The sequence below is a fragment of the Liolophura sinensis genome, chromosome 6, assembly GCF_032854445.1.
Source record: "Liolophura sinensis isolate JHLJ2023 chromosome 6, CUHK_Ljap_v2, whole genome shotgun sequence".
NCBI classification, from domain to species: domain Eukaryota; kingdom Metazoa; phylum Mollusca; class Polyplacophora; order Chitonida; family Chitonidae; genus Liolophura; species Liolophura sinensis.
The window spans coordinates 21,647,289-21,662,768 of record NC_088300.1 but is presented as its reverse complement, the minus strand read 5'-3'; the positions used below and the strand labels follow the sequence as shown (position 1 = coordinate 21,662,768).

The window sequence follows — 15,480 nt, the reverse complement described above, 5'->3', positions numbered from 1 at the left end:
TATTCTGTGTCTCTGCTTGGTCCAGGGCCTTAGGTAATGTGTTGGCATTTATACAATATTTGATGGGGTGGGGAAAGGTGGGGGTGGGGAAAGTGGGGTGGGAGGGAATGGAGGGAGGGAATATCCTAATTTGAATATATCAATATCATGTTCTTGAAAATGAAAAAAAAAAACAAAACAAATTGAAACAAAATCACTTTGTAAACAGTATATGCCACCTTTGTTATCAAGTTTATAGACACACCAGTTTTGGTTGAGCACAGATTTGTTGAGAGAGGAGAGTTTATTAAGTAGAGAGCTGAGTCAGCATTTTGTGAACTTGTTTTGGTTTGTAGCCGTTATCATTTTGGTCTTACGATGACAATTCATTAGTGCTATGGTGCATTGCTAAGGTGATTGACACACTGTTATATAAATACTATATATAAATCTATATATACATAAGTACAGCTATTTGTTGTAGTATGTAGGAAGGATATACACAGTGTGCTGTGTACTGTGACAGTCTGTCAGGATATTCACCTGGGCAGAAAGGTGAGATAACAAACCAGCAGGTATCACCCTGAGGTGACTCACCAGTTGAATATAAGCATGTTTCAGGTGTGATGACCTTTTTTGTCCTGAATAAAATTTTGGAAAAATTACAAGTGTTATCTAGTTACGTGTTCATTTTGTTCATACACAAGATAAATTCAGTTGTATCGTTGCTCGTGGGGTTTGAGTAACAGTCAACAGTGCTGGTGGAAATGTTGTCATGTCTTGGTAACAAATATGCAGTCAGCATGGCTGGTGGGAATGTTTTCATGCTCGGGTAACCAATAAGCAGTCGATCATACTTGTGGTAAGGTTTTTGTATCTTGGTAACAGATAAGCAGTTAGCAGCGTTTGTGGGGATATTTGCCAGGTCTTACTGAATACCACTGGATTTCCATCTGTATGGCAGACATGTCTGTTACTCCCATGAGGAAAAAGTTCATTAGTAACTTGCCACAGGATGGTGGGTTACTGTTTCCTCTTCAGTTTCCCGGACTCATTAAACTTCTAGTTGAAAATTTTAGGTTATGGTGTCAAACAACAATCAGATAAACTTCAGTTGGTGAGTCATGTATTGTCTGTGTATATTGGAGGCCAGTGTTACAGTAAATTAAGTAATTGAAATGTATTCAGTACCAGTCCAAATGGTTTTCATTTGGCTTCCCCCCCCCCCCCCCCCCCCCGCCCCACAATCGTCAATTCAGAATGTAGGAATCTGACAATATAAACCACTTTTTCAGCTTATCTGTAACCAATTTCAAAATCTATCTCTATTTTCTGCAGAGAATGAAGTCCTCAATTTTAAGCTCTGTTAGACAAGTGATGTGTGTGTGGACAATACTACAATTCTTGAACGTACTTGAAGACAACTACAACAGTTATAGCAGCTCAAGTGTTGAGAATGATACAATGCTGTTGCCTGTGGATGGAGAATTTATAGTTTCTTGGGTTAGTTTGTTTGATAGTTGTTCAAAGCCATAGTCAAGAATTTATTGCTTATAAAATGGCATCTGGGCAGTTTTACAAGATTAGAAAACAGGGTTGCCTAGAGTAAGAAAAAAAAACCAACAATGAGCAAGTTACTGGTGAACATTCCCCTGGGTAACAAACATCATGTTGGTGGATTGCAAGTGGTATGCAGCAAACTTCATGCTCTCAGTTAAGAAGTATCAACCAATCCATAACACCAAGGCCTCCACAATGTCAGTTGGTATCAGGACTGCTGACTCCTTCAGGCCTCTGATATGTGTTTATTTGCTTTGACCTCTGATACTCATTCAGTTGTTATGACCACTGATACTCATTTAGTTTACATGATCACTGATACTCATTCAGTTGTTATGACCTCTCATACTTATTCAGTTGTTTTGACCTCTCATACTTATTTAGTTAATATGACCTCTGACACTCATTCAGTTATGACCTCTGATTCTTATTTAGTTATCTTGACCTCTGACACTCATTCAGCTGCTATAACCACTGATACTCATTCAGTCCTTATGGCTACTGGTAATCTTTTAGTTGCTATAACCTTGGATACCCATTCAGCTGCTGTGACCTCTGATAATCATTCAGTCCTTATGACCTCTAGAAATCTTTCAGTTGCTATAACCTTGGATACCCATTCAGCTGCTATGACCTCTAATACTCATTCAGTCCTTATGGCCTCTGGTAATCTTTCAGTTGCTATAACCTTGGATACCCATTCAGCTGCTATAACCTCTGATACTCATTCAGTCCTTATGGCCTCTGATACTCATTCAGTCCTTATGGCCTCTGGTAATCTATCAGTTGCTATAACCTCGGATACCCATTCAGCTGCTATGACCTCTGACACTCATTCAGTCCTTATGGCCTCTGGTAATCTATCAGTTGCTATAACCTTGGATACCCATTCAGCTGCTATGACCTCTGACACTCATTCAGTCCTTATGGCCTCTGGTAATCTATCAGTTGCTATAACCTTGGATACCCATTCAGCTGCTATGACCTCTGATACTCATTCAGTCCTTATGGCCTCTGGTAATCTATCAGTTGCTATAACCTCGGATACCCCATTCAGCTGCTATGACCTCTGACACTCATTCAGTCCTTATGGCCTCTGGAAATCTTTCAGTTGCTATAACCTTGGATACCCCATTCAGCTGCTATGACCTCTGATACTCATTCAGTCCTTATGGCCTCTGGAAATCTTTCAGTTGCTATAATCTTGGATACCCCATTCAGCTGCTATGACCTCTGACACTCATTCAGTCCTTATGGCTTCTGGAAATCTTTCAGTTGCTATAACCTTGGATACCCATTCAGCTGCTATGACCTCTGATACTCATTCAGTCCTTATGGCCTCTGGAAATCTATCAGTTGCTATAACCTTGGATACCCATTCAGCTGCTATGACCTCTGATACTCATTCAGTCCTTATGGCCTCTGGAAATCTATCAGTTGCTATAACCTTGGATACCCATTCAGCTGCTATGACCTCTGACACTCATTCAGTCCTTATGGCTTCTGGAAATCTTTCAGTTGCTATAACCTTGGATACCCATTCAGCTGCTATGACCTCTGATACTCATTCAGTCCTTATGGCCTATGGAAATCTATCAGTTGCTATAACCTCGGATACCCATTCAGCTGCTATGACCTCTGACACTCATTCAGTCCTTATGGCCTCTGGTAATCTATCAGTTGCTATAACCTCGGATACCCATTCAGCTGCTATGACCTCTGACACTCATTCAGTCCTTATGGCCTCTGGTAATCTATCAGTTGCTATAACCTTGGATACCCATTCAGCTGCTATGACCTCTGATACTCATTCAGTCCTTATGGCCTCTGGTAATCTATCAGTTGCTATAATCTTGGATACCCATTCAGCTGCTATGACCTCTGATACTCATTCAGTCCTTATAGACTCTGGTAATCTATCAGTTGCTATAACCTTGGATACCCATTCAGCTGCTATGACCTCTGACACTCATTCAGTCCTTATGGCCTCTGGTAATCTATCAGTTGCTATAACCTTGGATACCCATTCAGCTGCTATGACCTCTGACACTCATTCAGTCCTTATGGTCTCTGGTAATCTATCAGTTGCTATAACCTTGGATACCGATTCAGCTGCTGTGACGTCTGATACTCATTCAGTCCTTATGGCCTCTGGTAATCTATCAGTTGCTATAACCTTGGATACCCATTCAGCTGCTATGACCTCTGATACTCATTCAGTCCTTATGGCCTCTGATACTCATTCAGTCCTTATAGACTCTGGTAATCTATCAGTTGTATAACCTTGGATACCGATTCAGCTGCTGTGACGTCTGATACTCATTCAGTCCTTATGGCTACTGGTAATCTTTCAGTTGCTATAACCTTGGATACCCATTCAGCTGCTATGACCTCTCATACTCATTCAGTCCTTATGGCCTCTGGTAATCTTTCAGTTGCTATAATCTTGGATACCCATTCAGCTGCTATGACCTCTCATACTCATTCAGTAATTGTTACGAGTATATTGACCTTGGACAGTTGTGATGGCTTCCGATACTTTGTTCAGCTGTTATGACCTCTGACACCCATTTGCTTATGACCTCTGACAAACATTGTGTTATGACTTCTGTTACAGTACCCATTCAGTGACTGGTTTGACCTCTGATACTCTTTGTTGTCATGACCTCTGATACTCTATGTTGTTATGACCTCTGAGTCTATTGTTATGACCTCTGATATTCATTTAGTTGTTATGACCACTGATACCCATACAGCTGATACTTTTGAGTTAATCAAAACTATGGCTCAAAGCCAAGAGACGGCAGTGCCCTTGGAATGTCTTTCAAATTTACCACGATAAATTCTGCACTGCAATAGATCAATAATTAGAACATTATTATATAGTGCAGCATAATGACCCTGGAGCCTCTGGCCAATGCAGTCGGTGTGAGTTCAAGTCCAGCTCATGCTGGTTTCCTCTCCGGCTGTCAATGGGAAAGTCTGCCAGCGACCTGTGGATGGTCGTGGGTTTTCTCCAGGCTCCGCCCGGTTTCCTCCCACCATAATGCTGGCTGCCGTGGTGTAAGTGAAATATTCTTCAGTACGTCGTAAAACACCAATCAAATAAGTAAACAAATCATATTATTATAAATGGGAGCCAAATGTTTCTTCCAGGCATGGATCACAAAATTGGCCACGCACATGCTGTGGGGAGCCCATTGTCAGTAGGCCTATATGGTCAAAGTGGGTTTTCCTGTCTCAGTCTGGTGTTATTTTTAGCAGAGCATTCCAGTGAGGCATCATTAAAACTTAACCATTATGTTAGCTTAAGAAGGAGACCATGTGTGCAGACTGGTGCACAGTCAATGTAATTAAATTAAATGACGTTGTGAGACATTTAACCCCAAGGAAACACCACGGACATGTAGAAATAAGGCCTCTTTCTGCTTTCTTTCCTTTCTCTTCTTTTTAATGTGTTTCAAAAAATTACGTAAACCCAGATTAATTAACACAGATTGATTAATTAAAAACAAAAGCCAAAACTTAATTCCAATATCCATTAAAATGTTAATGTCATGTTCTATTTTGTAAAGTTTGATGAAAAATTACCTGATGAATTAGATGTTTGCTAACGATATATGTATTTATCGTTAGCATACAACGTCCACACATCGGCAGCGGCCCCCTTGAAAATTAAAGTGGGGGAGCTAACCCCTTCCCCCTTGAAATAATGTTTTTTTTTTGTAGATCAAATAACATCGGCTGAGCAGTTTGAATAAAAGTGATTACGGTGATAAATAAAGAACAATGAGCAGTTTATCCTGCATTGATCACATTTTTTTTTGTTGTTGCCTAAATTGCGTCACCAGCGATCTAACTAGCAAGTGCTTACGGGGCCTAGTCTGTCCCTCGCCCCTTGGGGCCTAGGCGGTCCCACCCCTCCCCCAACCCCCACCCACCCCCGCCTTTACAAATTTTCTAGCGTTCCGCCGCTCCTGAACGCCTATATACTCATCCATTTAGTTTGATGAAGGATATGTCTACAGATAGGTAACTTACGTATTTATTTATTTCATTTACCGTACTCAAAAATATTTCACTTAAACGACGGCGGCCAATTAACATTATGGTAGGACGAAACCCACATCCATGCATCTGCATGTTGCTAGAAGATAACTGAAACTTATGCTGGTATATACTTTCCTTCATTTGTTAAGTAACATAGGTGTAAATTAACATACAATATATGTTAAGTGAATCACAATGTTGACACGTATGGAAGGTATTAAACATTGATGGGTTGACCACATGCATCCACTCCACGTTCTCACGAACGTTAAATGCACTGGACAGCAATGAGAAACTCACTCAATGTTTTGCACCCGTGTGCACATCCGAAGGTACAGGAACAGTGTGTCTGTTGAAAATTGATATTTCTAGCTATAATTACATTTCCTCTCCGAGACTTAGGTACATCTAAATAACACTGCTGTTTGCTTTAAACGAGTCGCCCACGTGCGTAGGGCTTACATATCAGACTACGCCTGTCTGCCCGCGTTGTTGTGGTAGCGATATGAAACAGGTGATCTTCCGGAGTATGAACGTCTCAAATTTAATGTATGGCCTTTTGGATTGATAGACATAATAAGCTATATGCTAAAATTACAACAGGAACATCGTTACGTATGTTATGTTAAATGAAATTTCATATCCAAAACCATCACAATATATTTCCAAAATGCGCCTTCAACTCTCGCCAGCCGAAATAGCTCAGTTGGGAGAGCGTTAGACTGAAGATCTAAAGGTCCCTGGTTCAATCCCGGGTTTCGGCAAGCCAGAATCCGGCGGCAGGCACTCCTTTTATTTTATAATGATATATTAAGTAACACGAAATATATTAACATGTTTCCGCAAACCTTTGTACTTCTCTTCGAAATTTAAAGCTGAGCAATCATTTTCGCCCATATATAAAATGTATAACCTATATATGAGTAGTTGACAATAATTGATTAATTTGCATTCAACAGGAATTTTATCTTGACTTACATGTCTCTCATTGAAGTTGGTGGATTCTCTCTCGTTTCATTATTAACCTTGTGAAAAAGAACAAATGAGCCACTGGCAGTAATACTTTTAATCATATGTATCAAGAACACTATCTGACAACACACAAACTCATATCATGTTTTATGACTGAAATCAAATAATTCCAAATAATGATTAAACCGGCGAGACCCAGTGTTCAAATCCAGCTCTAATTTGACAGTTTGACCAAGGAAGTGTTTCACATATCTTGTAAAAGGTGAAGGTTTACACCAGGCATTGAGTTCTGGTTAGCTCCACCTATAAACGTAATATAAACATAGCTGGCCAACTGGAAGTGTGAACTTCATGAATTCATGAATATCATGTTCAATCTAAATAAAAAAAAAACAATAATAATATCAGCGGAAAGTAGAGGTGGGGATGTTCAAGCTCCTTCCCATCTAACCCATTCATGTTTTACTGGTAGAAATCTATACTGTATGCTCAAAGCAATTATATTTTTTATTGTAAGTTATAGACAAATATTTAGTCCTCAACTGGTGTTTCCCTTATAATGTGGTACACTCATATTATTATCACTGGGCCTAAAACAAAACAAAAAAAAACAGAAAAAAAAAAAAAAACAGAAACAAAAAAAAAAAAAAAACAAAAAAAAAAAACAAAGGAAAAAGATAAAAAAAAAAGCACTGGACTTTTTATAAATGATGATATCCTGATATACTATAGGGAACACTTGTCGCTGTATTTTACCATAACAGGCATATGTAAATGCTTTTTTTTCCGTTACATCATGGAGGTATAAATATAAAGCTATCTATACCTGCGTGTCAACAGTATTTTAATCGCAGACAACCGTTAATTATATGTTATTCAATAATAATTAATGCTATTATACCAACAGTACTATGACATCGTCGGACTCATGGTGAACTGGACCGAAATTTAATACCTCGTTTACGGAGAGAGACAGCGGCTTGGCGGGGCGGAATAAGCCTTAGCAACGAAGGTAAACAACGCCGAGTGTCGCCTGGGTGGGAACGACAGGCACCGGGTGACGGGGACCTCTTGTGACAGGACATGGCACTACTTAGATTTATGTGACCTATACCATCAAGGAGACCCTCGAAAGGGACATTTAGTAAACGGCGAAACATGAAAGGTGAGGCTCGAGGGATTTTACTGATTTAAAACATCATTTGTAAGCCAATCAGCCTCGCAATATACGAAGCCCCAGAACTGACTGGGAATTTGTCAGTGTGGTTGTTGTTGTTGTAGTAAGCAGAATTTAATGACACACAAGATTCCATGCATAACCCGTCGTATTAAATTGTATTACATGTTTGTTTATGAAGTACAGTTATTTCAAAGGATAAAACGTTGCAAATAAACGATATATTGTGTGTTTGAAACACTTTATTACGCTGTATTATTCACCACTATCTTTTAATAATAAATAGTAACAATGTTATTATTCTGTCCAGATAAGCCTGTTGATATTTTGTCTAAAAGCGAAACGACAAAATAAATAATGTTATCCTTTATACTGAGAGCAAAGCCGGGCGACATCAGTGTATATTTGTTAGCAACAGTGTAACCATTGAACCTTACTTTATTTTAAGGGTTTTAATTTTAGTAGCATGATGCTGTATGATTAATTGTATAAATGAATATGACATTGGGTATAAATGCTCTGATAAACCAAGAAGTTGTCCATGCATAATTTGTCATAATTTACTATATTCCTTTAAATAATTTAACACAGATTTCTGGCTGCCATATACTTTTTATTTGTGGCTATATACTAGTGAAATTTTGCATGTCTTTCAATTTAAGAGAAGTAAACTGAATCCTAGACTTTCCCAGATGTTGAACAGTATAAGAAAAAAAAGATATAAAGAAAGGAAGAAAAAACATGGCCTGTTAGACCCCATGAAGATGTCTATGTTATCCATGTCTGCAATGTTATTCCTTTATAGGTGAAGGCCTATATCTGGTATCCTGGTTTGTAGGAGTGGTGGGTGGTACTCAGTGATGAACTGTTTACACTAAAAAACTTTACCTAACTTATCATAGAAATACTGCCAGTGAGCCTCAAACATCAGTTGTTCAATCATCAATTCATTCATTCTGTCATGACCACATTCTATGGATCATTCACTGATTAATTTAGACTGTATCCCTGACAGGTAAAACTGTCACTTATCCAAGGATATAGCTCAGACGTTGTCAGCTACCCGTTCAGGAGCATATGTTGAGAATAATAAGCGGAATGAATACTTTTAAAATGTCCACTAACTGGTGGTCATTTCAGTATAAACTTTTAGTTTATAGTTTATTACCTGTCTACTACATGTACCTGTCTATGACTGGTATTTTGCTCTTTGTATTCTGTATTATATTACTTACCTGTAGGTATAAGGCCTCGTGTAAAATGTGGCATGTGGCTCATGAGAATGTTTTCTTTACTTTTTGTAAGAAGTCTTATTATAAGCTTTCCGTATCTATCCATTTTAGCATATGTAAATGTAAGTGTGGTAAAAGTCTGTAATAGTAGTGGAACATCAGGCTAAAAGCTTTCTAAGATGTTTTTTTGTGATTTACATTATTTACATCTCAACTTACTTTTTTTTATAACTCTGCCAAAGATCTTATTTTTCTTCTGGCATTTATTTGTCAGCAATGTTGCAAAAAAAAGTATTCATGGATTTGGATGAAACTTGATGAACATGTTGGCCTTGGCCTTGGACTAATTATTAATCCATTCAATTTTCGTGGTGATCCGAGATTCTAGCCAGATTCAGGATTTTTTTAAATGATTCCTCATCATTGACAGATAGGACAAAAAATTTAGAGTATTGTCCCTATCTGTGTCGGCAATGGTAATTCATGCAGTTCATAGAGCATTTTGCTCTTGGATTGCCATGTATAGGTTTTGACTTGTTGAAATCCCTTAGTATTAGGAATACCCGGTTTTCAGCATTGAACAGAAACTATCCTTGTAGTAAATGGCCAGATAAAGTTGCTAAAATTGTTTTGTTGGGAACAATCAATCATGGCTTGAACATGCATGCGCTTGAAGAAGACATTAATGATATTCGCATAATCCATTAGGGTCAGCTAAATGTTGAGAACACACCTTCAGAATGGGGAAATGTACATGCACTACATATGTACACATGGGACAGACACATAAGTTGCCCCAGTCAGGGATGAATTAATAATAGCTATTCTTTTGACTGATTGATTTCTGTGATCACAACACACCATCTTCACCTGTGAAATTACACAGGTATCCATGCTAATTGTGTGCAGTGATTGTTTTGATCATGGCCAGCATAAATTGCTTAATGTCTGTAGGCATCCATTAGCCCATTTGCCTTCCAGTATTATTGCGGCGATATAGAATATATGAGGTGCTGGGTGTAGTGTGAAAACCCCCTGTATTGCCCCTGTCTGAGTGTCAGTTTCCCGGGGAGAGGGGGTCGTGTGTGTGTGTGTGTGTGGGGGGATCAGGTGCCCCATCGATCAGTAATGTGTACATCCGATTATATGTTTTTATGGAAGGTTTAGACAAGCATGCTAGGCTGGTGTAAAGGCTCTAATATCTTCACCGATTGCGTAAAGTACTCACTTTAAATGTTGGTTGTCAGACAGAATTGTTGCGTTGATGCATGCCCAACAATTCAGACCACATACTGTTATAATTAAACATTCTTTTTTGTCATCATGTTCATATGGTTTGTAATCTTATAGGTATTCACATTCACAGTGGTGACCAGGGTTATTTTTTAACAGGTTTACCTCAAATCCTGAGGCCTGTTTAGGATATCACTAACAGATCGTCTGAAAGTACTTACCTGAACTGATTGGCACTTAATTGGAACGGATCAGATGTAGAGACTTGGGGAATGCTCAAGCAGAATCTGCAGAGCACAGCTACATGCATGGTAGATTGAATAACATCTCTGATATTCTGTAGCGATGGGCAGACTTTTGCTCTGCTCTTAACCTTATCCAGATGTGTACACTTCTGTACAGATATTTCCAGTGTATGGAATCGGATAGTGACAGTGGTACGGATTCCAGTAAGTGTGACTTTGGTTTATTCTGCTTTGGTATACATATGACTAAATAGTGATACTCCATTGCCAAGTGTGAAGCTGTTTTTCTTTCGACCATGTATACGGAAGCTAACCATGCCATTGTGATAGGAATTGATAATGCTTAGATGGTTTCTCCACTTTCAGTGGTCATGTGGCATTTTTCTTAGTGCAAGTTTGTAACGGAGAATATTTTAATTATATATTAAGAAGTTAACAGTCTATGATAGCTTGCTTAGGTTGAGTAACATGTGTAGATCTGGAACTTGTAGGCATCATGATTGGTTGGTAATCAGTCATCTAGAGTCATTGGACTCATGATTATTGGTCAAGGTGGTAATCAGCCATCTGGAGTCACTGGACTCCTCATGGGTGGCCAAGTTGGTAATCAGCCTTCTGGAGTGATTAGGCTCAGGATTTGTGACCTAGGTGGTACTCAATCTTCTGGAGTCATTGGACCCATGATTGGTTGGCCAAATTGGTAATCAGTCATCTGGAGTCATTGGACCCATGATTGGTTGGCCAAATTGGTAATCAATCATCTGGAGTCTTTGGACCTATGATTGGTTGGCCAAATTGGTAACCAATCTTCTGGAGTCTCTGGACCCATGATTGGTTGGCCAAATTGGTAATCAATCATCTGGAGTCATTGGACCCATGATTGGTTGGCCAAATTGGTAATCAATCATCTGGAGTCATTGGACGCATGATTGGTTGGCCAGATTGGTAATCAGTCATCTGGAGTCATTGGGCCCATGATTGGTTGGCCAAATTGGTAACCAACCATCTGGAGTCTTTGGACCCATGATTGGCTGGCCAAGTTGGTAATCAATCATCTGGAGTCATTGGTCCCATGATTGGTTGGCTAAACTGGTAACCAACCATCTGGAGTCTTTGGGCCCATGATTGGTTGGCCAAGTTGATAATCAGTCACCTGGAGTCATTGGCCAATTCTGGCAGTACCCTTATTTTTATAGGCATGGATTGATACTCATTTTTTAGAGGTAAGGTGAGGTGGTATGTAATTATATGGGAAAGGCTTGATATCATTGTCCATTTAGATATATTTGTTTACCTTGAGTTGGGTGTTCATAATGTACTACATACATGTATATGTGTTGAGGGCTGGGTTACACCTTGTTGTTTGTCAACCTACACACTGGCTGACTAGACATTAGTTCAGCAGATGTTAGTATTTTTCTATGATTCTAACCATCAAGCTACCCAGGTTTCTCATATGACTCATATGTCCTTCGGGGCTTCCGTGGCTCAGTTGGTTAGCGCGCTAGCACAGTGTAATGACCCAGGAGTCTCTCACCAATGCGGTCGCTATGAGTTCAAGTCCAGCTCATGCTGGCTTCCTCTCTGGCCGTATACGGATGGTCGTGGTTTCCCCCGGGCTCTGCCCGCTTTACGCCCACCATAATGCTGGCCGCCGTCGTATAAGAAATATTCTTGAGTACGGCGTAAAACACCAATCAAAAAAAAAAAAAAAAATCATATGTCCTTCTCATATCATAACCTCTGTTTTGATGTTTTAGGTCTGGAAATCAGTGGAGAGAACCTGGAGGATTTACTGGCCTATGATGACCTTTTCCTGGATTACTTCAATGCCTTCTTGGCACTACCTGTAAGCACATTGTGGTTGATTTATTTATTTATTTATTTATTAGATTTTTGTTTTACACTGACTCAAGAATATTTCATTTATACGACGGCGGTCAGCATTATTGTGGGTGGAAACTGGGCAGAGCCCGGAGGAAACATGCAACCGTCTGGTGGTTGTTGCCAGACCTTCCCACGTACGACTGGAGAGGAAGCCAGCATGAGCTGGACTTGAACTCACAGTGACCGCATTGGTGAGAGACTCCTGGGTCATTACGCTGCTCTAGTGTGCTAACCAACTGAGCCACGGAGGTCCCCCATTGTGGTTGAGCCTACTTAGCAAAAATACTTCAAACTGTAAATCCTCAGCCTTCTAGACCTATAAAGCACTTTTTCCAGTGGAATTTATGTGAGCAATTATTGATAAAAAATGATGATACAATGATTCCTTTATGTGACTAAAGATACAAGCAAACTCCATAAAACTGTGCAAAGTATTTTGCGTAATTTCAAAACATTGGCTGCAGATGTGGTTGAAAAGGTTGAATTGACATTTACAAATTATATCCAGCAGTTTTTTATACATATAGTTGAGACATAAAAAGTATGCTATATTATGTTACTGGTTACTTCATAAAGGTTGTATCTAGATTAGGAGAACATGTGTGTGGCCCAGTGAAACACTGATAACATCATGAAGATCTGTACTTTCCTCATCTCTTACTTTGTGAAAAAAAGCATGGTTCCAAGTATTTCTTTCATTAGTTTTGTCATTTAGCCACAAAGATGCACCACAATTTGTTCAAGTAAATATAAGACATTCGTATGCTTTAGACTTACCCATTGTGATTATGCATCAGTACTCTCCTGTAACATGCGTCACCCAACACCGGTGGACCTGTTCCCCATTCAGGTATTCCCCCAGGCTCTGGCTTACAACCGGCTTACAGGTGGGTTTGATGAGGTCCAGGGGCTGGGCACTGCCATGACGGGGTCTGGCACAGTGACCCCACCCTATGGGATCACAGATGAGGAGAGAGAGAGGATGTTAGACTGGGCAAAGGAGGAGAGGTTACCTCTGTTTTTACGGTATGTTTACCTGTAAGGTAGCATGCCAGGTATACTTGGAGAGTTGTCCTGGCTTTACACCATAAACTAATCTTGAACATGATTGTCATAATACTTCAGTAATGTTTTCAAATGTACATGGGAAGGTCTGCCATGGTCTGCTTGTGTATGGTCATGGGTATCACCCTGACTGACCTGGTTTAAGTGAAATTTTCTTGAGAATGGTATTGCAATGGCAGACCTTCCCATGCACATGTATGGCCAGAGAAAACCAACGCAAACTGGACTTCTCATGTTTTCACTGTTACATGTTAACATTATTGTGTAAAATGTATTTCCAAGTACATCCGTCATGCTGAGTATAACACCAATCAAGTCGATAAACACATAAATAAATCCTCATCTTTGTCTCCCAAATGTAATTTTGAACTTTACATGAAAAGACAATGGACACATTCACAAATGCAGTTAGAATGCAAAGATAAGAATTTATTCATGCAGAAAGGTTTCCCCTTTTTTGTTATTGTTTGTTTCATTTATTCTAAAGTTTACTATATATGGAGATAGTGTTAGATACATGTACTGGTAAACAGAGACTTTCATGGAATTGTATGCAGTTTTGTTGGATTTAAAACTACTGTGTTAATTTGCACAACTTCACACGGGGAAGAGAAGTGTCGAAAATAAGTGTAGAAATGTTTCGGTAAATCTATAGATTTTGGTGGATAGATAAGATTTTTTTTTTTTTTCGTAGGACACAGCTGTTCCGTGAGTTCAAACTGGCAAAGTTATTGTTGCGTCCACTGGAGGATCGGACATCTGCGAGTCATCGGGGGTCGAGCCAAACGGTGCGGGGGTACAGCCGTCAGACAGAAAGCTATGTGTCCAGTTTGAGTAACAGTGCAGGCAACAGTGCTAATGAGGTGGCTGAGCATGGATCAGAATTCACGTGGTCAGAATTCCCTCACTCAGCATTCCACCCTCTGGAACGTCCCAGTAGCCGGGCGCTCAGTTTGCCTGCACATGCGCACTTCAACAAGACAGGTACAAGCTATTTCTGCCTGTACATATATGTATACTGTACTCTACAGGATATTGTATAATACATTGAGAATGTTGATTCCAACATGCTAATGGCTTGAAAGCATGCAGACATCACATGACTAGTCCGACATTGCTCTTACGTTAGGTTTGGCAAAATTTTGTTTGGCCAAGGATGACCCCAAGCCAGTTTCAGAGCACACTCCATTTAAAAACCTGATGCAGTTACCTGCCCTTGTCAAATGTGTCAAGGCTGTCATTATACCCGTTTGGTGAGAGCATCTTCACGGGCTCACATGGCCTAGGAAATAACAGCTTGAGATTGTGTTTGTGATACATCGACATACAAAAAAATAGGGAACACAGGTGTCTGCAGACTTCAGGACATGGAGTGAAGTGTTGCTGATTTGAGAGTATAAAAACTTTGGAAATGGTGTCCAGATAAAATAATGCGCTGATTAAAGTCACATCCACTAATCCATGCATGTTCATCATACATGGGAAATTTGTCAATTAATTACCAAAGTTCATTGATTTACACTGGCAGCCTCAACATGCCAGTTCCCTAGCTACATTTACTGTTTTTGCAAAGTGAAGTATAGCATTTAACAAAAATCAAATAAATATGTAAAAATACAGATAAATATAAAAAAAATGGTGTTAGAATATTCATATATTGGTTTGTAACTGCTATCTGAAGTGACGGAAGATGACTTGAATTGAGATACTTGTATATAGGTAACATGTCATATAAGTTATGATATTTTTATGTTATATAACAAGTTGGTTTTGTATCCTTCTCTTTGTATGAAAAGTTCCACCTATAAAGTTATCGTCACAGTCGCAAAGGGGAATAACTGAGATGGCTGTTAACCCTCCCATGGGAGATGGACAGAAAATGTCCTGCGAAAATAGGTTTGTGTTCCGTTTAGATATCATCTGTAAGAATTTATGCGGAACAAATTTGTTGTGGCTGAATTGAATACTTAGTCATCTCATTTTGATGATGTGAAGTTTTTAAATTATTGTGGCCCAACAGCAGCACAGTCACATCCTTTGGGGCATGATGTTGCTTTAATGTCACGTTCTGTAAATTTGA

General features: G+C 39.4%; 1 protein-coding gene and 1 non-coding gene across 2 annotated transcripts in view; both read left to right on the top strand.

Moving 5' to 3' along the window:
• Window positions 1-6,280: 6,280 nt before the first annotated feature.
• On the top strand, window positions 6,281-6,353 carry Trnaf-gaa (transfer RNA phenylalanine (anticodon GAA)). The gene has a single exon. It is a non-coding gene; the product is annotated as a tRNA-Phe (tRNA).
• Window positions 6,354-7,602: 1,249 nt separating this feature from the next.
• The window catches only part of LOC135467001 (regulator of G-protein signaling 22-like), a 40,612-nt gene continuing 32,734 nt past the window's right edge, over window positions 7,603-15,480 (top strand). Inside the window, exons 1-5 of the mRNA XM_064744754.1 lie at window positions 7,603-7,726; window positions 12,209-12,297; window positions 13,186-13,361; window positions 14,095-14,384; window positions 15,197-15,296. Coding sequence (XP_064600824.1) covers window positions 7,720-7,726; window positions 12,209-12,297; window positions 13,186-13,361; window positions 14,095-14,384; window positions 15,197-15,296 — 662 coding nt within the window. The 5' untranslated portion in view covers window positions 7,603-7,719. The remainder of the gene's footprint in view (window positions 7,727-12,208; window positions 12,298-13,185; window positions 13,362-14,094; window positions 14,385-15,196; window positions 15,297-15,480) is intronic.